Genomic DNA, 27,957 nt, shown 5'->3' on the forward strand with positions numbered 1-27,957 from the left:
CGTTCATGCTAAATGATAGCTTTGCTGGGTATTTTGCTTGTAGGTCCTTGCTTTTCATCACTTTGAATATTTCTTGCCACTCCCTTCTGGCCAGTAAAGTTTCTGTTGAGAAATGAGCTGGAAGTCTTATGGGAGCTCCCTTGTAGGTAACTGACTACTTTTCTCTTGCTGCTTTTAAGCTTCTCTCTTTGTCTTATCTTTTTGCATTTTAATTATGATGTGTCTAGGTGTGGACCTCTTTGGGTTCATCTTGTTTGGGACTCTGTTTTTGGACTTATATGTCTGTTTCCTTTACCAAATTAGGGAAGTTTTCTGTCATTATTGTTTCAAAAAGATTTTCAGTCTCTCTCTTTCTGTCTCTGTCTCCTCCTTATGATATGAATGTTGGTATGCTTGAAGTTGGCCCAGAGGCTCCTTTTAGTATCCTCATTTTATTGGAATTTTCTTTTTGCTCTTCTGATTGGATGTTTTCCACTTCCTTATCTTCCAAATCTCAGATTTGATCCACTGCTTCATCTATTCCAGTGTTGATTTCCTGTAATATAGTCTTCATTTCAGTTAGTGTATTCTTCATTTCTGATTGGTTCTTTTTTTATATTTTCTGTCTCTCTTTTTATGTTTCCTATCTCTTTGAAGTTCTCACTGAGCTCATCTACTCTTTCCATAAGTTCATTGAGCATCCTTATAACCAGTGTTTTGAATTCTTCATCTAGTAGTTTGCTTGTCTTCATTTTGTTTAGTTTTTTTTCTAGAGTTTTGTTCTGTTCCTTAGCTTGGGATATGGTTCTTTGTCTTCTCATTTTGGCAGCCTCCCTGTGTTTGTTTCTGTGTATTAGGTAAAGCTGCTATGTGTCCTCTGCTTGGTAGAGTGGCCTAATGTAGTGGTTGTTCTGTAGGGTTCATTGGCATAGTCTTCCTGATCACCCAAGCTGGGCAACTCGAGGTGCGTCTCCCCTTCCCCAGTGTAGGCTGTGTACCCCTTTCTGTTGTTGTTGAGCCTTGATTGCTGTTGGCTTGTCAAAGGAAGGATTTACCACCAGGCTGATCAGCTGCAAGGACTGGCTGTACCACTGACCTCCTACCAACATGGAGGATCAGCTGTGCAAGGAGCCCACACCACAGAGCAGGACTTACTTCATTGGGACTTGGGTGCCCATTGAGTCTGCCCCTTGAGTGTGTTGCTTGTGGAGGTGATATGGTGGCGGTGCTTCAACATGGTCTGAAGCTGTCCACTGGGTGTGCTGGCTCTGGGGCCTGTTGGCAGGTTCAGGCCAAGTTAAGCCATTGCCTATGTTCTGCCCACTTAGCATGAGCTACAAAGCGATCTGCAGATGGCTGCTGCTTGTTTCTATGTATTGGGTTAATACATGTGCTGTGTTTGGAGATGCCCTGGTAAGGCCAAGCTGCAAACCATGGCTGGCTGCTGCTATTACTGGGTGTGTGGCCACTTAGCAATGGGTATGGGGTTCGCTCAGGCCAGATGCTGCTTGTTTGAGAGATTTTAGGAAAATCTGAAGCATAAGCCAAGACAAACCACTTGTATGGAAAAGCCTCTGGAAACAGCCTGGATGGGCCCGAAATTTGGATGAGGTGGGGCCTCAGGGAATCACTCGGGTGGGGTGAACATTGTGAGCCGGGTTAATGGAGTCTCAGATATGGCACCCGCCTGGCAGCTCTGTAGGGGAGGGCTTATCAAGAGAACAGTGGCCTTTGCCGGGACTTCTGTCTGGGAGAAAACCCTCCCCACCCTGACCCCCAGCTCTTGCCCTGATGCCTGACAAATTCCTCTCCAAATGCCTCTGATGTCTTTCAAGCTGAATGTTCTAGCACTAGAGCTCAGAGGAAGGGTGTCAGAGTAAGTCTGTGTGTGGGCCCTTTAAGAGGACTGCTTGGGACTCTAGTAACCCTCAGTCTCTCAGCCTCAATCCTCACTGGTTTTTATAGCCAGAAGTTATGGGGACTTCTCTTTCTGGCACTAGAACTTTGTGCTGGGGCAGGCGGTACAGCTGGGATTCCTTACTCTTCAGGGGGGACCTCTATGGCCAAGATACCCCTCCCAATATTTACCCATCACATGTAGGTGTGAGACCACTTCATTTCATGTCTCTGTCCCTCTTACCAGTGTCGATGTGGCTGCTGCTTTAGTTCCCCAGTTATAGGACTTATATTCAGCCAGATTTCAGGCAGTTCTAAATGATGATTATTCTGTAGTTTAGTTGTAATTTTGATGTGGTGTGGGAGGCGGCAAGTACTGCATTTACCTGCACCGCCCTTGTAACAGGTCTGTAGTCATGGTTTTAAAACTTGGCTTTTGGAACCCCTTTTTAAAACACAAAATTTACTTGAGTAAGTTAAGGACTGAGTTAAATATTCTGACTCATTAATGATTTCTTTAACGAAAAGTACTTTTCTTTCTCTCTGATATTTGGAATATTAATTTTAAGTTTGCACTTAATAAAAATAAATCACCCTTGGTATTAATTATTAAGGGGTAGGGAGATACCGTGAACTTAGGAAAAAGAGTTGTGAGGAATTGGGTTAGCAAAATTCAGTGAAGAGCTATTTGCAAATTGTTAAAAATTTGAAAATCTTAATGTTTTCCTAAACTTGAATTTTGTTTTTCTTTTGTATTTTAAGCGATTAAGAAGATTATCTACCAAATATAGAACAGAAAAGATTTATCCCACAGCCACTGGAGAAAAAGAAGAAAATGTTAAAAAGAACAGATATAAGGACATACTGCCATGTAAGTTTGAAATTCCCTTCATAGAAATGGAAATGTTAATTAGCAGTTTGTAGCCTACACTAGCTTTAGTCTTTCTAATGAGTTTGAGTGTTAAGGAGGTAGTAATTAATCTTTCTTTCTTCTTTTTTAACTGGGGACAGTGATACAAAGAAGGGCTTAGCAAAGAAGAAGCAATGGGAAAGCCCAGGCTGGGCTGCCTTAATTCCCTGGGAAGTCAGAGAAAGGGGACCTTGGGGACAGGTTCAGGGGATTATCCTGGGATGAGCTGCTGCTGTCCATTACTCCCCTGGTTGCAAATCTCATGGGGACCCTTAGAGTTTAGGAGATGCATGCCTGTGGGGGAAGAAAAGAGGGAAGGGAATGTGGTAGGCTGCTCCCCAGAGAGAGAGCAATGTGTTCTAATCTCTCTTTTAAGGAACACAAGATGATAATTTGTAATTGTGCTTCTTGTTTTTCTTTCTAATAGTAGTTTTTGTTATGTTTTTATATATTTAAAAAAAATTTTAAGTATCAGAATTGCTCTGATACTAACTTTCTTTTAAATACTGAAAAATCCAAGTAAGAATGTCTTTTTGTGGATTCCGTGTTCAAAGTTAAGGTCTTAAAATAAAGTAATATAGGTCCTGGCCAAGTAGTTCCCGTAGGTTAGAATATGGTCCAGATACACCAAGGTTTCAAGTTTGATCTCCAATTGGGGCACACACAAGAAGCAACCAGTGGCCCTGGCCCATGTGGCTCAGTTGGTTGAGTGTTGTCCCATGCACCCAGTGGTTGCTGGTTGGGTTCCTGGTCAGGGCATATGTCTGGGTTATGGGCTCCAACCCAGTTGGAGCATGCAGGGTGCAGCCGATTGATGTTGCACTCTCACATCTATGTTTCTCTCCGCCTCCCTTCCCTTCCTTTCTCTCTAAAAATCAATGAACTATTCTTTAAAAAACAAAAAGAACCTGTTTTTACTACCCTACCCTGTACTAATAGCATTATATTCTAGTAATAGTAATGTAATTATATTCTTTTTTTAAAAAATATTTTTTCTTCATTGATTTTAGAGAGAGAGGAAGGGTGAGGGAAAGAGAGAAACATTGATTGGCCACCTTCTTCATGACCCCCACTGGGATTGGGCACACAACCTGGGTATGTGCCCTAACTGGAAATTGAACTGGCGACCTCTTGGTGCATGGGTTGGCACTCAACCACAGAGCCACACTGGCCAGGCTGTAATTATATTCTTAAATAGCATAGTGACCACTCATTAAGCTTTTGGAAAATACACTCTACTTTCCTTCCAGTCTACCTCAGAATAATGAATGGAATGGGTTTCTTCTGGACAGTGTTTGTTAAGCCATATAATCTTGAAATACTCTTACTGTGCTCTGGAATTAATATATATACTCTTATAAAGATCTTTTCTCGTCCTGGCTGGTTTGCCTCAGAGGTTAGAGCGTCAGCCTGTGGACCAGTGAGTCTTGGTTCGATTCCAGTTGAGGACACATACCTCAGTTGTAGTTTGTCCCTGGCTCTGGTCGGGGTCCTGCAGGAGGCACACAGTCATTGTGTCTCTCTCACGTTGATAATTCTCTCTCTCCCTCCCTCCTACTCTGTCTTTAAAAAAAAAAGACCTTTCCTCTACCTTTTTCTATCATCTGGGGAAATGAATCCTAAACAGCTCCAGGTTTTTGTTTTTATATGTTACGTTTCATTCATTGATTTTACAAAATACAGTGATACCTCGGTTCTCGAACATAATTCGTTCCAGGAGGACGGTCGAGAACCAAATTGTTCGAGAACCGAAGCAATGAAACCCAATAGGAAATAATGGAAACTGGATTAATTCGTTCCAAGCCCCAGAAAATGCCTATTTACTGGCCTAATTTGTATATAATATGTAGAAAAACATAAGTCTCAACAAGAAATAAAAGTGTACAGTATGTCTAAGGGTTAAATTCAGTGTAAAGCGTGACTCTCTCCACAAAGCGTGACTCTCTCTCTGCACGCACACTGATGACGCAAGCAAGGCGCGCTGGGCCGGATGAACGCCATTCGGCTCAACTCGGCTCATCTCGGAAGTTCGAGTTCCAAATATTTGTTCGGATTCCGAGACAAAAGTTTCTCGAATCTCCTGGTCGAATACCGATTTGGTCGAAATCCGAGGCGTTCGAGAACCGAGGTATCACTGTATTTTGGTCATATGCAGTGCACTGGGGATACTGCAGAAGGCAAAGTGGCAAAACCTCCCGCTCTCATGAACCTTATATTCTAGTCAAGGTGCTGGATAATGAATACAAATAACACATAATCTGTCAAATGGAGATGAGTGCTATATAGTAGGAATGAGAACGTTGGTTCTCAACTAGGGTGATTTCGTCCCTGAAGGGACATTCAGCAATGTCTGGAGACATTTTGGTTGTCATAACTGGTTGAGCAAGCCCTGGCCAAGTAGTTCATTTGGTTAATAGTGTTGTTCCCTTACAGTAAGCTTAAAGGTTCGATTCCCGATCAGGGCACATACAGGATCATCCAATGAATAAATAAGTGGAACAACAAAGCAGTGTTTCTCTCACTTTCTCTTTCCCCCCTGTCCCCCATCCCCCCCCCCTCTTCCTTTCTCTCTAAAATCATTAAGTAAAACACACACACACACACACCCAACTACCTAATTGGTTATGTATGCAGAAGGCAGGTGGCTACTGGCATCTAGTAGATGTAGGATGTATTCAGTACAGAGGCCGCTGCCTCCCCACAGTAAAGAATTATTCAAGGCCAAAATGTCCATAGTGCTGAGGTTGAGAACCCTTGCTCTAGAGCCTAAGCTCTTAATCGCTGTGGTACAGTCAGAGTGGCAGTGCCTTTTTTTCCTTTAAATCATAGAAGATTTGATAAGTCAGTTTCCAATAAATTTCTAGTCACTTTAATTTAGAAAATTATATGGAAAAGTAATTGTATTTAGAGATGTATGTTTACTTACTATTATAAGAATAATGTCAGTTTCTTTTGCATGTTTAGTGTGTCCAGTGCTTTCAGATACAGTCTTTTTTTAAACAGCTTTATTGAGATATAATTTACATGTCATAAAATTTACCCGTTTAAGTATATAATTCGGTGAGTTTTACTAAATGTATAGAGTTGTGCAGCCATCAACACAATACAGTTTTAGAACATTTCCATCACCCCAAAAAAATCATTTTTCCAGTTTGCGGTCTTTAGTCCCAGGCAACCATTGCTCTGCTTTATGTCACTATAGATTTTCCTTTTCAGAAAATTTTATACAAGTGTAATTATACAATATACATAGTCTTTTGTGTCTGGCTTTTTAAACTTAGCATATTTTTTGATTCATCCATGTTGTAACATATATCAATAGTTCATTCCTCTTCATTGTTCACTGTAAGGTATATACCACATTTTGTTTATCTACTTACCAGTTGAATAGCGATATGAGCAATGCTATGTTAAACATTTCCATTACAGATTTTTATGTGGATATATAGTTTTATTTCTCTTGGATAGATACCCAGGAATGGAAGCTTATGTTTAACTTTTTAAGAAAATGATAAACTAAGTAGCTGTGTACCATTTTACTTTCCTACTGACAATATATGAGGGTTCCACTTTCTCCACATTCCTGCCAACACTTGTTACTGTCTTTTTTATTTCTAGTGGTGATTTGTAGAGTTACTGCATTATGGTTCTAATTCGCTTTTCCCTAATGACTAAGGATGTTGAGTATCTTTTCATGATGTTAGGCCTTACATATCTTCTTTGGTGAATAGTGTCTTGAAATAATTTGTACTTTTTTTTTTTAATCCTCATTCGAGGACATTTTTCCATTTTTTGTACAGACAGAGTGGGAGGGAGAGAGAGGAAGAGAGAGAGAGAGAGGGAAACATCGATGTGAAAGGGACACATCGAGTGGCTGCCACCCGCACGACCAACCAGGGCCGGGGACAAACTGCAACCGAGGTACATGCCCTTAGCGGGAACCGAACCCGGGTCTCTCCGGACCGCAGGCGGACGCTCTAACCGCTGAGCCAAACCGGCCAGGGCAATAATTTGTACTTTTTAAAAATCTGAGTTTTTATACTATTGAGTTGTAAAAGTTTTCTATATATCTTAGATAAGAGAGTTTTTTAATTTTTTAATTTAATTTAATTTTTTTAGGGAGAGCCTTCTGGTGAAAACCAGAAGGCCTATTAGACAAATTCAAAAAGAGCTGTAAGCGCTGAGAGTTCTTTTAGATATATGATTTGTAAAAATATTTTTCCCTAATAATGTTGTGAAGTTAAGGTCTTTGTGCATGTAGGTTTGTTTCAGCACCATTTGTTGAAAATACTGTTCTTTCTTCATTGAATTGTCTTGGTAGCTTTGTCATTTGACCCATACATTTAATTCTATTCCATTGACCTTTTCTTAAGCCAGTGACACGCTGTCTTGAGTACTGTACCACTATATAGTAAATTTTATGCAATAAGTATAAGTCTTCCATGTTCTAATATTTTTAATATGTTTTTATTGATTTTTTTATTTTAGAGAGAGAGAAACATCAATTGGCTGCCTCCCTCACGCCCTCTACTGGGGATCGAGCCCGCAACCTGAGCATGTGCCCTGACCAGGAATGGAACTGGGACCTCTCAGTCCATGGGACAAAGCTCAATCCACTGAACCACACTAGCCAGGCCCGTGTTCTAATTTTTAAAAATTAGTTTGGTTCTTTTGGGTCCTTAGCATCTCAATATAAATTGTAGAATCAACTTGTCAATTTCTGCAAAAATCTCAGTAGGAATTTATTAATTTGGGAAGAATGATCATCTTAAAGCATATTGACTCTTTCTGTGAACATGTAATGTCTCTCATTTATTTAGAGTTTTAAAATTTTCTCAGCAGTGTTTTTGTTTGTTTTTTTTTCCTTTTTTTTGTACAGATAGAGTGGGAGGGAGAGAGAGGAAGGGAGAGAGAGTGAGAAACATCGGCGTGAAGGGACACATCGAGTGGCTGCCACCCGCACGACCAACCAGGGCCGGGGACAAACTGCAACCGAAGTATGTGCCCTTAGCGGGAACCGAACCCGGGTCTCTCCGGACCGCAGGCCGACGCTCTAACCGCTGAGCCAAACTGGCCAGGGCCTCAGCAGTGTTTTTATGACTTTCATTGTACCAGTCTTATATTTCTTTTCTTTTAAAAATTTTAAGTTATTGTATGTGGAATTATTTAAATTTTATTTTCAAATTCTCTTTTACTACTACAGTTGACAACATAGGTTTGAATTGCACAGGTCCACTTATATGTGAAGTTTTTTCTATAGATAACTACTTTTTTTGATTTGAGGTTGGGAGGCCATGGATGCAGAGGGCTGACTGACTGCATTGATCTGTGCCATTTTATAGGGGACTTGAGCATCTGCACATTTGGTGTTCTTGGCAGGAATGGGGGGCTAGAAATCAGTCTCCCACAGATAGTTTAAGTTTTGGGGGAGTCAAAAGTTGTAAACAAGCCCCACTGGTGTGGCTCAGTGGATTGAACATCATCCCATGCATAGAGAGGTCACTGGTTTGATTCCTGCACATGCCTGGATTGTGAGCTCCATCCCCCGTAGGGGAGGCAGCCATTCAATGTTTCTCTCTCTCACCAATGTTTCTATTTTTCTCTGCCTCTCCCTGTAAAAAAAATCAATAAAAACACACTAAAACAAAATGCTGTAAACAGATTTTCAACTACATGGGTGGGGGTAAGGAGTGTCTCTGACCCCCCATGTTGTTTAAGGGTCAACTGTATATAGAAATACAATTTATATATATATAATATTTATTTATTTATTTATTTATTTGTAAAGAAGAGATCCTCTCCCCCCCCACCCCCCCCTTATTGATTTTTAGAGAGAGAGATGGAAACATCGATGAGAGAGAACATCAGTTGGCCGCCTCCTGCATGCCCCAAATGGGGATCAGGTCCACAACCTGGGCCTGTTTCCTGACTGAGAATCGTACCAGTGACCTCTTGGTGCATGGGTAGATGCTTAACCACTGAGGCACACTGGCTGGACACAATTTATATTTGTATATTGATTTTTTTTTTTTTAATCCTCACCCGAGGACATTTTTTCACTTGTTTTTGTTCAGGTAGAGTCGGAGAGAGAAATAGAGAGAGAGAGAAACATCCATGTGAAAGGGACACATCAAGTGGCTGCCACCCACACGACCAACCAGGGCTGGGGACAAACTGCAACCGAGGTACATGTCCTTAGCGGGAACCAACCCAGGTCTCTCTGGACCACAGGCCGACGCTCTAACCGCTGAGCCAAACTGGCCAGGGCTGTATATTGATTTTTTAAAAAGTCTAGTGACCTTTCTGAACTCATTTATTACTTTAGTCATTTTCTGTGGATCTTTTAGGATTTTTCACATATAGAATCATGTCATCTGCAAATGATAACAGTTTCCTACTTAAAAAAAAAATTTTTTTTTTTTATTGATATTAGAGAGAGAGGAAGGGAGAGAGAGAAACATCCATGAGAGAGGACATCGTTTGGCTGCCTCCTGTATGCCCCCCACCGGGGATCAGGCCCACAACCTGGGCATATGCCCTGACCTGGAATCCAGTTAGTGACCTTTTGGTGCGTGGGTCAGTGCTTAACCACTGAGCCACACAAGCTGGGCAGTTTCCTACTTTTTAATAAGAATAGCTTTTGTCTTTCTACACTGGCTAGAATCTCTAGTATAATGTTGGCTTGAAGTGGTAAGAGCAGACAGCCTTAATTTTGATCAATTTAAAAGTGGTTTCATCACTGTTCAATTATCAACTCGTTTTTTCTGGAGTTATCTTGGCTATTTGATTTATTTTATACTAGAACATTGAATCTAGTACCAGAATTTAAAATTTTCTAGGTACTCTTTGTGTCATGGATGACCTGTGTTTTGTGTGTTGAGAGGGCTAAAACTGAGATGGCTAGCCTTCAGGAGTGATGGATCAGAGTACCCTGCCTATCTAATGTTAATTATGGCGATCCTTTTATTTCTCAGACCTGGATTTAGTCACTTGAGGTTTCTCTTTTCCTGGTGACAATCTTATCTATTTTCTTTTTGTTGTCATAGGTTGTTGATGTTTGTTCAAAAAGAAAGTTACTCCTTTAAAGTCTCTTGGGTAGCCAACATTGATTTTTATCTTTTTGGAGTTGAGCTCTTGGGAGATTGTAGAGGCAGTCAGAAAAATCATGGAAAGAAATCATTATTTTCATTGCTTTGTTATTCTTTATAGTCTACTCATTTTAATGCTTAATGGGAGTACCAGTGAAGAATGTTAAAATACACATGATGATGTGTTATGTAAGCAGCATATTAATTTTAAAATTTTCAGTAATATACTACGATTGTAAGCATTTAGTAGTGACTACAAAATCTGCCTGTGCTATAGAAGTTATTTTATAAAAAGCCATTTCTATGTCCCATCTTGAAGTTACTGAATTAAACTTACTGCATTATGTGACTCAGAGATCTTGTGTTTTAATTTGCTTTCTCTGGCCCCCAACTGTTGTATGATTAGAGGCAGGTGAAATAAGACTAGCAAAACGTTAATACTTATTAAAGCCTGGTAATGGATATATGGGGATTCATTATATTATTACATTTTTGTATATTCATAAAATTTTCCATCATAGAAAATTTCAAAAATTCCCACCTTGCATGTAGCAGCCTGGAACCAATCTTGACTTTCATTTGGGAACCACTGTTATTATTTGTATTCACAATTCCCAGAAACATTTACTGAGGATTCGGTGGTAAACCAGCTATTATTGTACAAAGTCTCTGCCTTTGAGATACTTTGAATAGAGGCTAAAAGGTTAACAGCAGATATAGAACAACATGTATAGTATGATTGCATTTGTATAGTTTTTCAAAGTATGTAGGTATATGTATAAAAATTACTTTGGAAAGGAAATAAAAAAGTATAGTATCTTTGTTAATATAGTATCTTCAATGGGAAAGAGCGAGTCTTAGAATTCAAGGACAGGGGAAGATTGACTTTCATTTTATATCTTTCTTTAAGATTTAATTTTTAAAAGTCGTATATTTTATTTTAAAAGTAAAACCACACAATTTATAAAATTTATTTTTGGACTTCGTTGTAAAGATTGTTTTTTACCCTAAGTAGACACTACCTAATAATAAATAGTATTGTCCAAGTGCAGTATTGAGCACTTTTATATATCAACTGAATTCATTTATTTGTCATAATTGACTTATTTTTTATAATTTTTTGGTGAAATATGAAAGTTATATTTCCTAATAAGAATTTTTGCAAATAAACTTGTGTATTGATAGTTAGTACTAACCATGCAGTATGCTTGTTTAAAGCTGCAGATATTTGATGCCCATACTCTTGTCTAGTAAATATGTAGTGATGTCCAGAAATTTGTATGCTAAAAGAGCTCCTCCCAGGCCAGTGTGGCTCAGTGACTAAGCATCGACCCATGCACCAAGAAGTAACTGATTCAATTCCCAGTCAGGACACATGCCCAGGTTGTGGGCCAAATTCCCAGTGGGACATGCAGGAGGCGACCAATTGATGTTTGATGTTCTCTCTCATCAGTGTTTCTCTCTTCCCTCCCTCCCTATCTCTCTCTCTCTCTCTCTCTAAAATCAATAAAGAAAAAAAAATTTTTTTGGAAAAAAAAAAGAGCTCCTAAGGTTATACTGATTACATCTTTAAAACATAGCTTTACATCATCATTTTTTTTTTAAAGAATGACTTATGATGTTATAAGTTATCCTTATGGTACCTAGAGTCAATTTTTATTGTTTTCAAAGTAAATATTTTTAGTTACTTATTTAATCTTACAAACAGTTCATTAGAAAACACCTGTCTGCCAACAGGTCATAATTTGTAAAATCCATTTTTTTTTTTTTTGTAGTTGATCACAGCCGAGTTAAGTTAACTTTGAAGACTCCTTCTCAAGATTCAGACTATATCAATGCAAATTTTATTAAGGTATGTATTTAAATGATGTTTCTCTGCTATACTTAATGTCTTCCTTCATACTGTTAAATTGTTTTAAATTGCCTAAAATGATACCAACAGCAAAAGAAATAAAAATAAAATTATAGCCCTGACACTTTTTTTTTTCCCCCTCACCCGAGAACATTTTCCCATTTTTTTTGTTCAGATAGAGTGGGAGGGAGAGAGAGAGAGAGAGAGAGAAAGAAACGTTGACGCGAAAGGGACACATCGAGTGGCTGCCTCTCGCATGACACAGCCAGGGCCGGGGACAAACTGCAACTGAGGTATGTGCCCTTAGCGGGAACCAAACTCAGGTCTCTCTGGACTGTAGGCTGACACTCTAAACGCTGAGCCAAACCGTCCAGGGCAACGTTATTGTTCTTTTGAAAAATTTATTAGGCTAAATTCCCAGGGCTGAAATTACTGGGTAATACTGATTTAAAATTATGGAATGTAAATTTAAATTTAAAACATTTGGCAATTGTCATCATTTCAGATGACATCCAAAATGCAAGATTAAATATAGTCTTCATATAGTTAACCTTTTGGGGATACTACTCTGTGATCAAAAGCAGTTAAATTCTTACATGTTTATCAATAGAGACACACATTAACTGCTATTTGATTAAATGAGAGACTACTTTAGTTTATTAGCTGCTCTGTGTGGGGTTTTTTTCTTTTAATGTTTTTATTGATTTTAGAGAGAGGGAGGGAGAAAGAGAAACATTGATGTGAAAGAGAGACATCAATCTGCTGTCTCCTGCATGCCCCCTACTGGGGATCCAGCCTAAAACTCAGAATATGCCCTGACCAGGAATCCAACCAACGTTTTCTTGGTGCATGGGACAGTGCTCAACCAACTGAGTCACACTAGCCAGGGCAGTTGCTCTGTGTTTTTTAATCTTTTCTTATTATATGATAGTATAATTTTAGTTATTTTATATATGATATTTATACAAATTTTTTTTTTTTTTTTTTTTTTATCCTCACCGGGGGACATTTTTTTCATTTTTTTGTTCAGATAGAGTGGGAGGGAGAGAGAGAGAGAAACATCGATGTGAAAGGGACACACCGAGTGGCTGCCACCCGCACGACCCAACCAGGGCCGGGGACAAATTGCAACCGAGGTACATGCCCTTATCGGGAACCGAACCCGGGTCTCTCAGGACCGCAGGCCGACGCTCTAACCGCTGAGCCAAACCGGCCAGGGCTATTTATACAAATTTTAATACATTATTTTGTTGACAAAAGTATTAAAGTGGTAAGAGTTATGTGGTAGAATTCATATTACCTATGTTAACATTATTCATGCTTTCAAATAAAAAGCTATTTTTCCCAAGAGAGTCAATTTTATTACAAAACCTAAAAAAAATAGGTTAAGCAAGAAACTGATACATAAGTGATTTGTGGTTTCAGATGTTGTTCATGTTTATAAAAGGACATTTGTTAAAGTTCTAGTTTTTAATTGCACTTTAATAACATTGAGTCATTGTATGAGTCCATTAGTATTTTAGTCTGCTATCTTGTTTGGTTTATTCTCAGGTTCATTGTTAGAAACAAACTAGTCAAGCAGTAAGTTATAACTAATTGATGGTAGCTATGGAAGACTAGCTAAGAAAGAACTATTAGATAGTTGTAGTTTTGTTTTTAGAATCAAAAGATGGTTTTATGTTTCTATTCCAGTTAATTTTGTTGACTTAGTATTGTGGCTTTTAAATTCTTAGCTAAATAATAATTTTTAGATTAGCATAAGGTAGTTAATACTAATTATGTGTACCATGTCTAGTAAATACACAAAAGTAATAATATTTCACCAAAAGCTGAAGTGAATTGATTATATTTTGTCATGCTTTTATGTACTATGGAAGAAAAACTATTTGGAAATGCTTCAGGTGAAAACAGCCATATTACTAATATAATTTGAAACCTTAAAATTTAGGTAAGGAAATATTTTTGGTAGTCATAATTAAATTTGCTTTTAACTATTTTAGGGTGTTTATGGGCCAAAAGCATACGTGGCAACCCAAGGTCCTTTAGCAAATACAGTAATCGATTTTTGGAGGATGATATGGGAATACAATGTTGTAGTAAGTAATTTACTTTTACTAATCTATTTTACATGTAATGACATACGATGTTTTACTGAATAAGACAAGGAATCACTTTTTAGCCATAATGATATCTTAATTAGAGCTAATGCTTACTAAAACGTCACAAACTAATTCCACGATGTCTGATTAAATTGGGAAGAGGGTGTGATAACACTTTTTTTTCCTTAATCCTCTCCTGAGGACATTTTTGCATCTAGAGGGAAAGAGGGAGGAAGAGAGAGAGAGAGAGAGACATCAATGTGAGAGAGACACGCTGAGTGGTCGCCACCCTCACAATCCCAACCGGGGCTGGAGATAAACTGCAACTGAGGTACATGCCCTTAGCGCAGCGTTTCTCAATCTGTGGGTCGCAACCCCTTTGGGGGTCAAACGACCCTTTCACAGGGGTCACCTAAGACCATCGGAAAACACATATTTCCGATGTCGATTCATAACAGTAGCAAAATTACAGTTATGAAGTAGCAGCGAAAATAATTTTATGGTTGGGGGTCACCACAACATGAGGAACTGTGTTAAAGGGTTGCAGCATTAGCAAGGTTGAAAACTACTGCCTTAGCGGGAACTGAACTTGGGACTCTCTGGTCCGTGGGTCAATGTTTTTTGGTTTTTTTTTGATATTTTGTTCAGATAGAGTGGGGAGGGTGGAGAGAGAGAGAAACATCGACACGAAAGGGACACATCGAGTGGCTGCCACCCTCACAACCCAACCAGGGCCTGGGACAAACCGCAACCAAGGTACATGCCCTTAGCAGTAACTGAACCCGGGTCTCCCTGGACCACAGGCCGACACTCTAACCACTGAGCCAAACCGTCCAGGGCAATAACACTTTAAATCTTGTCCTATGTCAGTACAAGGCAGCTACCAAATAAGATGAAATGATACACGATAGACAGATAGCTATGTGATAAATCGAGTATAGTGAAATATTAAATATAGATGGCAGTATACAGTCTTTACTGTAAAATTATTTCAACTTTGCTTTATGTTTGAAACATTACATTATAAAATGTTGGAGTGGGGAAGCGAATGTAATAATACCCTTTCGTTTAAAGACAAATGCATTTCGCTGTAGATCATTTTATTAAATGTAATTTAAAGGCACAACTCTTAAGATTAATAAAATTTAATTCAAACTGAATATATCATGTTGATTGAAGCCAATTTAATTTGTTGCTATATAGCACTTGTTTGGAAGGTGTGATTTTGATAATTTATTTAACTCATACTCTTTGTATTAAAACTACTTTTTTTGACAGGCCAAGTATACCTTTGGTTAGAGTAAAAAAAAAAGTAATTCTTGAAATTTGTATTTTATTAAAAAGAGAAAATTTTGTTCAACTGATAAATTCTTCCTCTTATTCCCCCTCCCCGCTTTTAGATCATTGTAATGGCCTGTCGAGAATTTGAGATGGGAAGGGTATGTATTCCTATTAATACTTAAAATAATTATGGTGTATTTTTTTTGTCACTTCATTTCTGTGAATATATGTTCCTGGTCTTTTATTATATTCTGAGCCCTAGTAGTTGAAGTAGATACTTCTTTTCTTTTTTATGTTCTGCTATTGCTTTTTTTGGTTGAAAGGAACAAAATATAAGTATGTAAAATACTAGAATTATATTGTTACTTAGTAGTCTTCAAATATTTAATAGTTCTATAAATAGAACACTATTTATGGACTGAATTAGATATTTAAAAAATAGGAATAAAATTGAGCAATGAAAATGAGTTAAAGTAAGTTTTATGAATTATTTTAAATTTATAATATGAGTATTTTTATTTTTCTTCATGCAAATACCGTGCTACATTTTTTGTTTATGCTATCTTCAAAGAAAATTTTTAATCTGAAATTTTAAAAATTAATTTTAGAGAGGAAGGGAGAGGGAGAGAGAGAAACATCAATAAGCGAGAACATTGATTGGCCACCTCCTGCATGTTCCCCACTGGGGATTGGGCCCACAACCTGGACATGTGCCTTGACTGGGAATTGAACTGGTGACCTCTTGGTGCATGAGTTGATGCTCAGCCACTGAGCCACACTGGCCTGGCTACTCTGAAATTTTTAATAATGGTGGTTTTATGCCCTGTACAAGTGAAATTAGTTTCAAACCCATTTTATCTCCTGCAGCATCAATTACTATGTCTTCATTGTTAGAGGTGATATTATATTTATAGACTACATAATAATTCTTATGTGTGGTCTTCTGTAAATGTGACAAACGAATCAAAGTTACAAGACAAATTATATTGTGACTTGAAGATTTGTTAACTAATGTGGTTCATTACTTAATGTAAAAATTATTTTGTAGAAATTCTTATTCAGATGTTTTTTCAATAAAGAGTTACATTGCAAAAGCAAGATACTTTTTACTTTCAGTTATGCGAGATGTTATAATATATATAAATCATTGGAAAAGCTTATATGAACTGACAATTGTTGCCATTCCTCCCAATCCCCCCCCCCCTTTTTTTTTATTTACCAGCAGTGGAAGTATTCAGTAATATTGGACAAAAAAATGAATGTTTTCTAAAATTATAAATTATACAAACAAGGAAATTGTTACTGTTTAAGTACTATTAGTATGTATTTCAGTACCATTATTACATATAATCAATTATATTAGGAAATTTAAATTTTATTCTCTTGACATTTATTTATTAAGTTACCGTTACTAATGGTTTAGGATTTATTTCTTTTATTTCATTCTATTAATAAGTTCCCATTGTATATCAGTAATAATACTTGATGAAAAATTAAGTTGTATTGAGTGTAGAGTTTTTTTAAACTAAAGATTTTGTAATTGATAGTGTTGTTTGTAGTAAGTAGTCAGTGAGTTTAGGGCCTGTTAATTTATTTGATAACCTTGATTTAAATCTTGACTTAGAATGTGACCTAATGGAAAGAGCACAAATAATTAAATTAAACAAACCTACACTTAACTAGCATTTTTTACCATGATACAGTGAACTGTCTCTTCTGAGCTTCACTTTTCTTACCTCTAACATGAATGATATGATTGTAGGTTATGCATGTATGGTGCTTAAAACATAGTTTTTTATTTTGTTTTGGTTTTTGCTGTTGTTAATTCTCACCTGAGGATATTTTTTTCCATTAATTTTTAGAGAGAGTGGGAGGGAGGGAGGGAAGCAGGTGTGGGGAGAGAGAGTGAAACATCAATGTGAGAGAGACACATCCATTGGTTGTCTCCCGCATGCACCCTGTCCAGGGATGGAAATCAAACCTGCAACCCAGGTACATGCCTCTGACCAGCAATCAAACCCATGACCCTTCAGTGCACTGGCCGATGCTCTTAACCACTGAACCACCCGGCCAGGGCTGGTTTTTTATATTAATAGTCATTAGTTTATACCTGGAATATAAATACCAATATAATCTTACTCAGATACTACAGTGTTTTAGTTAAACAGCTTCAATTCTTACGAAGTTAATCTTGTATAACTTGTTTTCTGTCTGTCTCAAGATATTAACACTTTGGCAGGTAGAAGACAAAAACAAATCCTCAAGAATAAGTGATTTTAAGCCTTCTAAAATATTAATAGTATTGTAGTACGTCAAACTAACATACTAGATCAGTGGTTCTCAAACTTCCTAATGCTGCAACCCTTTAATACAGTTCCTCATGTTGTATGTGAGAGTATCTGTGTGTGGGTGGACCCACCAGGAGACTGATAGAAAAGTGGTGTCTCAGTTCTTAAGACCATTGGAAATATGTGTTTTCCGATGGTCTTATGTGATCCCTGTGAAAGGGTTGTTGGCCCCCTATAGGGGCTGCGACCCACAGGTTGAGAACCTCTGTACTAGAGAGATATACATTGTTGCCTTCTGACTATTGACAGTTAATTCTAGCCTATGGGTAATAATTCCACTTACTATAGTTGAAACGATAAGAACTTAGTAAGAACTGATGCATTTCTCACTGCCTGAAATTATGTTAGATTGTTATTTAAAGGCTTTCATTTTATTGGGTCTTGATAAAATCTTATCATTTCTTAGCACCAGAATCATTGTATATTCTATTAAGTTAGGCTTTGATTTTCTTACCTAATTTTCTAAAATGATGGGGTTTGATATTACAAAACCAATGAAAATTGAGTGTTCTGTTTCTATACCTGTTTAAAACACAAAGGTAACGGGAAACTGCTTACGTTTTCTGTAATTTCAAATAAAAGTGGATAGTTTAAATGATACATTATGCTTGTATTGATGAGTTTTTACCATCAATAGGACATTTGAAATATATTGTTACCTAGTATTTGCAACAATCGTGTAAGATAAGGATTATTATTCCCATTTTTATAGGTAAAGGAACTAACGATCAGTTAAACAAAAAAATTAGTGCTTGTAAAATTCTTCTGATACCAAGTAAAATGCTCATTTCACTATGTCACAGGTTTTATACTTAAATAAGAATTAACCAGATATAGAGATTGTCATTTTATAAGCTTTAAAACTTGCCTGGCAACCCTTCATTCTAAAAGGATCTTGTGCCAGGCACTTTTTAAAAAGCAGGTTTCTTCCCCCCAAGAGGAGGAGGATGTTAATAATGTTCTTATGATTAATCTTGGAGAGGACCCAATAGCCCATCTTTAAGAACAGCTGGATAAGTATGAGCTCTCTCAGCTTCTTGCCTACTGATGTTAATTTTTCTGTTTTCTGGGAAGGAACCACAAGCTGAACACAAGGGCACAAAATACTTATAAAAGTTCAAGAAAAGCTATGCTACAGATTACTTACTAACTTTTTGTTTTTGGACAACAGAAAAAATGTGAGCGCTATTGGCCTTTGTATGGAGAAGACCCTATAACATTTGCACCATTTAAAATTTCTTGTGTAAGTACCTTTTTTTACCTACATTACTTAATCAAAATGTTGGTGTGCTAGACTGATGAAAAATTATCATATGGTATTAAGTCAGTTTTATATAAGCTCAGTGTTTCTATTGTAAATCTACACTTAATTGTACTAAACAGATGTTAATAACATTTGTTTTTATACTGCTTTAAAATTTAGAAGTTTTGGGAATGCCTTTTCATAAATGTATAAATCACTTGTACCATATTATGTTAATTCTGTGTTAGTCTTTGTATATAAGTCGATAATAATTGTTTATATATGAGTAAATGTAGTAACTGTGCTTTGAGTGATCTGTTGGCAACCCTTAATGACTGAGGTATAGTTTATCATTTTAATCTTTTATATCTGTTACGTTCTCCACAATGTTCTAATTATATGCAAAGATGAGTTTAAGAATTGCCATAGTAGACGTAAAGATTGATTTTTTTATGACTGATAATTTGATAAGAAATTTTAAAATATATACTATTTTAATGAACTCTAGAATTAAATTGAAGTTCTAAAATGAACAGCACACATCTGAGAAAATGAATTTAAAACCAAAAACAATGAAGGAAAAACAAAAAAAGTATAAGCTAGCTCTAAAATAGAAACAACAATTTGCTTTGGGTTACGCATGATGGCATCTTTCTTAATCACCTGAAAGAAATGAATTTTCTTATGTACTCAATTCAAAAGATTCATGATTGAGCAAACATGAAAATTAAATAACTTACCTATACGTATTAGTCAGGGTTTTCCAGAGAAACAGAAATAAGATGTGTATTTATAGAGAGAAAGAGATTAATTATATAGAATTGGCTCACATGATTATGGAGTCTGGCAAGCTCAAAATCTGCAGGGTGAGTGGGCTAGTGACCCAGGCAAGCTGATTTTCAGTTCCAGTTCAAAGACAGTATGTTGTAGAATGAGGAAGAGCTGATGCTGCAGATGAAAGCAGTATGCTGGAGAATTCTCTCTTACTTGGGGGAGACTGATCCTTTTGTTCTATTTAGGCCTATTCTTTAGTTAGATGAGTGCCACCCATATTATAGAGGTCAGTGTACTGTACTAAAAGTCCACTGATCTGCCATGGCCGGTTTGGCTCAGCAGTTGGAGCACCTGCCTGCGGTCCAGAGAGACCCGGGTTTGGTTCCCGCTAAGGGCATGTACCTCGGATGTAGTTTGACCCCGGCCCTGGTTGGGTTGTGCGGGTGGCAACCACTCAATGTGTCCCTTTTACGTTGATGTTTCTCTCTCTCTCTCTCTCTCTCTCTCTCCCCCTACTCTACCTGAACAAAAAAATGGAAAAATTAGGATAAAAAACTGAACAAAAAAAAAGTCCACTGATCCAAATATTAATCTCACCCAAAAAATACCCTCACAGAAACACCAAGAGTAATCTTTGACCAAATAGCAAACATTTGCTATTGACCACTCAGTGGTCCAGCCAAGTTGACACATAAAATGATGATATTCCCCATTTTAGGATTTACTTGTCATTGGTGAGTTCAAGAAGTTCATAATTTGCCCTGGCCAGTTTGCTCAGTGGTTAGAGCAATAGTCCATGGACCAGAGAGTCCTGGGTTTGGTTTCCGTAAGGGTATGTACCTCGGCTGTGGTTTGTCCCCGGCCCCAGTTGGGGTGGTGCGGGTGGCAACCAGTCGATGTGTGTCTCTTACATTGATGTTTCTCTCTTTCTCCCTCTCTCCCTCCTGCTCTATCTGAAGAAAAATGCAAAAATGTCCTCGGGTGAGGATTAATAAAAAAAGAAGTCCATAATTTTATGCTTATTTGTACTTACAACTTTTGAATTCCTTCGATGCATACCCAAAGTTTAGTGCTTCTTAGGCTGATATAGAAAACGACTCAACTTGTGTTATATAGTCACCTTTGTAAATACAGTATGTTTTTGTAATATTAACTATAACTCAAGAGTTCAACTGCCTAGATTTAATACGCAGTAAATTCTCTAAAGTTCTGGTTAGAATGAACTATTTGTGGATTAAATATAAACATTTTTTTAAAAACCCTACTGCATTTAATATTATTTGAAATTAATGAAAACCAATACATACCACATTGTCTACTTCTATAAGGGAACACCTCCCCCCTCACCAACCCAGGAACTAGTCTACAATGTTAACTCCCTGAACAGTCCATGAAACCTAGTTATATGCAGTGTGGTTGTGTTGAATATTTGCAAATTTCAATGTGATAACTGCACTCAATGTTAAAATTCAAGTGAAAATAATACAGTGCTTAACATTCAACAACAAAACAACTTTATATTTTTGAACAATTGTGGATCAAGAATATTAAACAACTTAGCAATAATGAATGGAGAAAAGAAAGAAATAGTTTATAATTAGAAAAAAAAGAATTTTGGGGTGGTTTTTCTTTCTTTTTTTTTTTTTTATCCTCACCTGAGGACATTTTTGCATTTATCTTCAGATAGAGAGGGAGGAAGAGAGAGAGAAACATCGATGCGAGAGAGACCCATTGACTGTTTACACGACCTCAACCGAGGCCGGAGACAAACTGCAATCGAGGCACGTGCCCTTAGCAGGAACGGAGCCCGGGCCTCTCCAGTCCATGGGCGGACACTCTAACGGCTGAGCCAAACTGGCCAGGGCTTTGGGTGGTTTATCAATTGAACTAAAAATAATGAAAAAGTCTTTGATGAGGTTTGATTTGATTAGTAACAGCTGGTTTGATTTATCAGCATTGGGATTAATCTTTACTGAAGAAACAAAATTTTTTTTGTAATATTTCAAAATGGAAGGTAATTTATATGTCTTGTGATTGTTTCAGACAGCTTAGGATTTGTTACCAGATTTAGAAATAGAAGGCAAGTTGGTGAGAATACTGTATGTAGTAAGTGACTTGAATATTTGGCAATCTGTCTGAGACTGGGAAAGGGCAGTATCAGGAGCTCTCTGGGTTTGTGGATAAGGAGGGTAAAGTATTGGTGAAAGTGGGAGAACTGGCTAGCAGGAGCCCAGCCAATGTTGCTGCATGTAAACCACTTAGACCAGATGATGGCACACTATGCATGGATCAGTCTAACCCACTACATTGCCTGTTTAGTAAATAAAATTTTGTTGAACTACAACCAGACCTGTTAATTTATGTATTTACCTATCATAAGAACAAAGTTGAGCAGACAGAGACTTTATGGCCTGCAAAACCAAAAATAATTACTAGCTCACCCATTACAGGCAAGAAAAAAATTAAGTCTTGGGCCAATATTTCTATCTGTACTCTTTTTTTTTTTTTTGGTACGTGCCCCTAGCGGTATCTGAACCCCGGACTCTCTGGTCCGCAGGCCAACACTCCAACTGCTGAGCCAAACTGGCCAGAGTTTATCTGTACTTGTTTTTGATGAAAGTAAAAAACATACTTTTTCCTTAATGTTATTTGAAAAGTTCAAAGTAAATTAGTATGCCTTTAAAAATTATTCTACCTGAACAAAAAATGGAAAAATGTCCTCGGGTAAGGATTAAAAAATAGGTATTCTAAAAATTGAAGCAGGAATTATATTGGATTGTTTTTTATTAATAAAACAATATGTTGCTCTTGACAATCACTGTCCTAGACTATCTTTGATTTTAACTACTAAAGTAAAGAATAGTTTGCTTGCCTGGCCTGTGTAGCTCAGTGATTGAGCATTGACCTATGCACCAAGAGGTCACCAGTTCACTTCCCAGTCAAGGCACATGCCCGGGTTGTGGGCCTGATCCCCAGTGTGGGGCATGCAGGAGGCGGCCAGTTCATCTTCTCTCTCATCAGTGTTTTTATCCCTTCCCGTCTCTCTCTAATATCAATAAAGAAATAAAAAAAGAATAGTTTGCTTGGGGACAAACTGATGTAGAGGCTTTATTCTAATACTTTGACAAATGACAGTAAAATACTTAAAATGGTTATGTTAGCCTTAATCAGAATAACAATTTGGGAATTTCTGAGTGTATCCGCTTCCTTCTCCAGTTTTATCCAGTTAACTGAAAGTCAAGTGCTAAATAGGGAAAATCAAGCTTTATGGAAAGATGTAACGGTTGATGGTGGTGGTATAGGTACTAAGAAGTGACATTTTGTTTGTATTATTTCTGTTACATGATTCTGGTGATGGTTGTTACTTTTGTTGGATGATGGACTTTTAACTAAGTAATTGGTTAACAGATACTTCTGTTTAAATATAAATATATACACACACCACCACCCTCTTTCTCTTCAATGAAGTGGCGGAGCAACTCTCCAGCAGATGCAGAGATTCTGGTCTTTGTGAAGACCCTGATTGGCAAGACCATCACCCTGGAGGTTGAGCCCAATGACACCATTAAGAGTGTCAAAGTAAAGTCCAAGACAAGGAGGAAGGACATCCTGCCTGACCAACAGCATCTGATTTTTGTGGGCAAACAGCTGGAGGATGGCCACACTCCCTCAGACTCCTGTATCCAGAAATAGTCCATCCTGCACTTGGTGCTTTGTCTGCTGGGTGGCTTCATTGAGCCCTCCCTCTGCCAGCTTGCCCAGAAGTACAACTGGGACTTTTTATGCCTGCCTACATCCCCGTGCTGTCAACTGCCCCAAGAAAGTTAAATAAGGCTCCTCCACCACCTTCTCAGCCCACATAGTGGCCTTATGTCTGAACCCTGTGGCCCTGGAGCCTTAATAAAATTTCCCTTTTGTTCACTGGAAAAAATTTTTAAAAATTAAAATGTATATGCATAAATAAAACATAAATTCATGACTTTTAGAATGGTTATTTTTATAATTACCAGGTACACCAGGAATTTTATTTGTTAATTTTATGTTGTAGACTTTAAATATGAGGTTATTATTGTTATGGTATGTACTGTATATGTTATTTTGTTTTAATGTCACTGATTCAAGTGTTTCTCTTTATTTAGGAAGCTGAACAAGCAAGGCCAGACTACTTCATTAGGACACTCCTACTTGAATTTCAGAATGTAAGTATTTTTCATTTAGAGATCATTTCTAAGGATAATTTAAAAAAAAAAAATTTTATTGCTTTTTAGAGAGAGAGGAAGGGAGCTGGAAAGAGAAACATCATTTGAGAGTGAAACATCAATCTGCCTCCTGCACTCCCCCTACTGGGGACCAAGCCAGCAACCAGGGAATGTGCCTTGACCAGAAATCGAACCAACAACCTTTCGGTACATGGGACTACACTTAACCAACTAAGCTACGCTGGCCAGGGCGCTAAGGATAATTTTTGAGGAGAAGACATAAATAGTATACTATCTTACATAGTTAAAGAGATTCCTTTTTTTTTTTTTAGTTATCTACAATAATGAAGAAAATCAGAGAGTAATGTATCTTGGGCCTTATGCTTATAAAATTAGGTAATATAAATAATACTAATATAAATAAAACAGTATAAATTTAAACTGACTTGGAACAGGTTTCCCCAAATTAAATTTACTGTATTTGGAATACTTGGTTTCTTTGCTGCAAATGTATTTTCTCTATTGCAATAGCATATTATACCATTGTTTAGATAGTTATTACTCACTTTTACAGGTTACAATATTTTAGAAAGAGACAAGCCACCTTCAAAGCTAAGTTGTCATCTAGATGTATATTTTCACTTGAGACCTGTAACTTTAGTGTTTGTTTCAGAGCTATATAAAATGATAATTTGTCTAGGAAGAAATCAAAGAAAAATCTAAAGGACATTAGCGAATGCTTGTAAAGTTCTTCCTCACTTTCTCTATTTTTATTATCTGTATTTTTAAACCATATTATATAATTTAGCTTGACCATGAAGTTCATCATTCTTTCCCAACTAGTGAGTTGGTAAACATACAACTCCTACCTTGCTGTTTACAAGAAGACATGGTTCCAGTACTCTTATTCCCTTCTTACTTGACTAATATGTCCCTTTAGTTGAGTCATTTATTATAGTTTGGTTGCTATTTTTAAATTTACAGTAATAATGATAGGTACCTTATTAAATTTCAGCAGTGTATCAGGCGTTTCAAATAGTGGTAGATAACTATTACCTTCATTGCACATAGATGAAGTTAAGTAGCTTACTTAAAGTTACTCAGTAAATGGCAGAAATAGAATTTGAATAGTTTTAACCTGGATTCAGAGCAGGTGTTCTTTCAGTTAAACACCTAGAATAACCATTCTCTAAGTGATAACAGGACTCTAACATTTTAAAAAATTATTGAAGATTTCAAAGAGCTTTTGTTTATGTGAAAAAATTTTAAAGCACATATTTTATTAGCTGTCAAAGTGATGACATTATCATAAATCATACAGTCTTGGGAACACCTTGCTGTATACACATGAAAGAAGGAGACTGAAAAAAGCAAACAACACCTTAGTGTTATTATGAAAATAAGTTTAAAATTCACAGATTCCCTGAAAGTGTCAGGAGTTGGGGGTCTTCTCACACCATACTGATCCTAAATAAGACAGGTGAGTTTGGGGTTGGACAGGTTCATTTATAGCTTTCTCTTTCAGTTTAAATATCTATTAGTCTTCTAATTGCAGTCGATTCTAACACAATGCTTATGGTATATTGCCTATCCAGTTAACACTGTAGATTATTAAATAGTGTGGATAGTGTAATGGTTAAAGAGCATTAGAGGTCAGACTCTAGAGGTAAGACTGCCTGAGTTCAGATCCCACTTTGGTCACTTGCTGTGAAATGCTGGGCAAGTAATTTCATCATTCTGTCTCAGTTTTCTTACCTATAAAACAAGGATAGTAATTAACAGGACCTCCCTCATGGCATTATATGGGGATTAAGTAAATTGTTACATGTAAAGCCCTCAGCACAATACTAGGTATGTGATAAATAGTCAATAAATATAGACTATCATTTATTTATTTATTTTTTTATGTAATACCCAAGACCACATAAGTATCTTAAAATGGCAGTAAAGTGAGTTATGCAGGTTTTCTATATGTTTTAAAATTTGCAAATGTATTTTCATAATTATTGAATTTTTGTTATTCTTGAAGGAATCTCGGAGGCTATATCAGTTTCATTATGTGAACTGGCCAGACCATGATGTTCCCTCATCATTTGATTCTATTCTGGATATGATAAGCTTAATGAGGAAATACCAAGAACATGAAGATGTGCCTATTTGTATCCATTGCAGGTACACAAGAATTTTCCAAATATTTAAATATTTTGAAATATAGGTGGCATTATAATATGGGTGATATATTGTATTTTGAAACCTAATATTTGGATTTGCAGTAGGTCATTATATGGGTTTCAAAATCATAAAAGCTACCCGAATCCTGAGGCAGTTATTCTTCTCTTAACCTTTTACATTTGATTCTTTTAAGAGATTTACATTCATAATACTTATTTCATAAAACTGCTATCAGTTTATCTCTAAGACACTTGGAGATTTACTGCTTAATTCAGTAGTTAAATGGAACCCTGAAGATAGTTTCTTATCTAACTGATCTGATTATAATGCCTACATTAGCTAATGCTTTTTTATTTATGGGCCAGAAAAGCTGACTTTTTGATGGAGATGTGATGATCAGTTAACAAATCAGTTAACTAAAAATGTTTTTCTGGCCCTAGCCAGTTTTGCTCGGTGGTTAGAGCTTCAGCCAGCAGACCGAAGGATTGTAGGTTCGATTCCTGGTCAAGGGCACATACCTGTGTTGCGGGTTCAACCCTTAGCCCTGATTGGGGTGTGTGTGGGAGGCAACCAATTGATGTTTCTCTCACTCCCCATACCTCCTTCCCATCTACTTTGTAAAAATCAATGGAAAAAATAGCCTTGGGTGATGATTAACAAAAAAAAAAATTTTTTTTTTTCTGGCCTTGGCAGGCAGTCTCAATTGGGTGGAGTGTCCTTCTATACACCAAAAGGCTGTGTGGGTTCCATCACAGACAGAGCACATGCCTACATTGTGGGTTCGATCCCCACAGTGCATTCACAAGGCTACCCGATCAATGTTTCTCTATCACATCTCTCTTTCTCTCTCTAAAAATCAATAAAAATGTATCCTCTAGTGAGGATTGAAAAAGTATTATTTTTTTCTGTAGTTAATTCAGTGGTTGGTTAACCTTTAATCAAGTAGTTGACTGTTTGACAAGAAAAAAGATCTATTTAATTATAAAATTCAAAGATAAAGCAAATTCTTTGACCTCTTTACAGCTTAGTTGAAATTATAGATAACAGCTTAAATATCCAATGACCTGCCCTGGCCAGTTTGGCTCAGCAGTTGGAGCGTTGGTCCATGGACTGGAGAGTCCCAGGTTCAGTTCCCGCCAAGGGCACGTACTTAGGTTGCAATTTGTCCCCAGCCTCAGTTGGGGTTGTGTGGGTAGCGACTGACTACTTGATGTCTCTCTCACATTGATATTTCTCTCTTCCTCCTTTTCTTTCTCCTGCTCTATCTGAAGATAAATGCAAAAATGTTCTCAGGTGAGGATTAAAAAAAAAATCTAAGGACCAGTCTTTTGGCAAAAATCTTGGAGCATATCTGTAATTATTTCGTAGATATAGATAATCTAAAAATATCTAACAATATGTTTTTATTGGTTTTAGAGAGAGAGGAAGGGAAAGGGAGTGAGAGAGAGCAACTGCGATCAGTTGCCTCTAATAGGTACCCCGACTGGAGACTGAGAATCGAACAAAACCAGTGACCTTTCAGTGCACCAGATGACTCTCAACCATCTGAGCCACATTGGCCAGGGCAGATAGATATCTAAAAGTAGGATTTCTAAGATAGGATGTGAAATTTTTAATGCTTTTAATATATTTTTTTAAATGTGTTATCCATAAAGCTGACGTTAATTATAATTAATCCTACCACTGTCAGTTGGTGAGAGTGCCTGTTTCCCCAGAGTTGTCCCAATACTTTGTTTTAATGCCTGTGATAGACAGACTTTCTCTTTTTTTTTTGTCATTTATGTTCTTTTGTGAATTGCTTGTTTATGTAGTGTACATCATCAGTTATTTTATAGTAGTAGTCACTTATTTCTTAATAATTATACATAATGAACCAAGGTACGTGCCCCCAGCAGGAACTGAACCCAGGACTCTGGTCTGCAGGCAATGTTCCAACCGCCGAGCCAAACCAGCCAGAGCTAGCAGGATAATTTTTTTTTTTTTTTGGTCAGGAATCGCCACAGAACATTTATTTTATTTTCATTCATTCATTCATTCTTACTGTCCTAAGCATTTTATTTTATTATTATAGCTTTAATTTTATTTTTTTTAATTTAATTTATTTATTTTTATTATA

The 27,957-nt window shown here is 37.0% G+C and overlaps 1 protein-coding gene and 1 non-coding gene across 7 annotated transcripts in view; one reads left to right on the forward strand and one right to left on the reverse strand.

Moving 5' to 3' along the window:
* Nucleotides 1–27,957, forward strand: part of PTPN12 (protein tyrosine phosphatase non-receptor type 12) — a 115,561-nt gene that overhangs the window by 48,867 nt on the left and 38,737 nt on the right. For 5 of the 6 annotated variants that reach the window (XM_036246173.1, XM_036246167.1, XM_036246170.1 and 2 more), the window contains exons 2-8: nt 2,638–2,746; nt 11,649–11,725; nt 13,726–13,821; nt 15,225–15,263; nt 18,625–18,696; nt 23,610–23,669; nt 25,699–25,841. In XM_036246173.1, coding sequence (XP_036102066.1) covers nt 2,638–2,746; nt 11,649–11,725; nt 13,726–13,821; nt 15,225–15,263; nt 18,625–18,696; nt 23,610–23,669; nt 25,699–25,841 — 596 coding nt within the window. The remainder of the gene's footprint in view (nt 1–2,637; nt 2,747–11,648; nt 11,726–13,725; nt 13,822–15,224; nt 15,264–18,624; nt 18,697–23,609; nt 23,670–25,698; nt 25,842–27,957) is intronic. The other variant, XM_036246168.1, reaches the window with a different exon arrangement.
* Nucleotides 6,906–6,968, reverse strand: LOC118620573. Its single transcript, XR_004957478.1, has one exon. It is a non-coding gene; the product is annotated as a U7 small nuclear RNA (small nuclear RNA).

Source organism: Molossus molossus, unplaced genomic scaffold, assembly GCF_014108415.1.
Source record: "Molossus molossus isolate mMolMol1 unplaced genomic scaffold, mMolMol1.p scaffold_m16_p_7, whole genome shotgun sequence".
In the NCBI taxonomy this organism is placed as follows: Eukaryota; Metazoa; Chordata; class Mammalia; order Chiroptera; family Molossidae; genus Molossus; species Molossus molossus.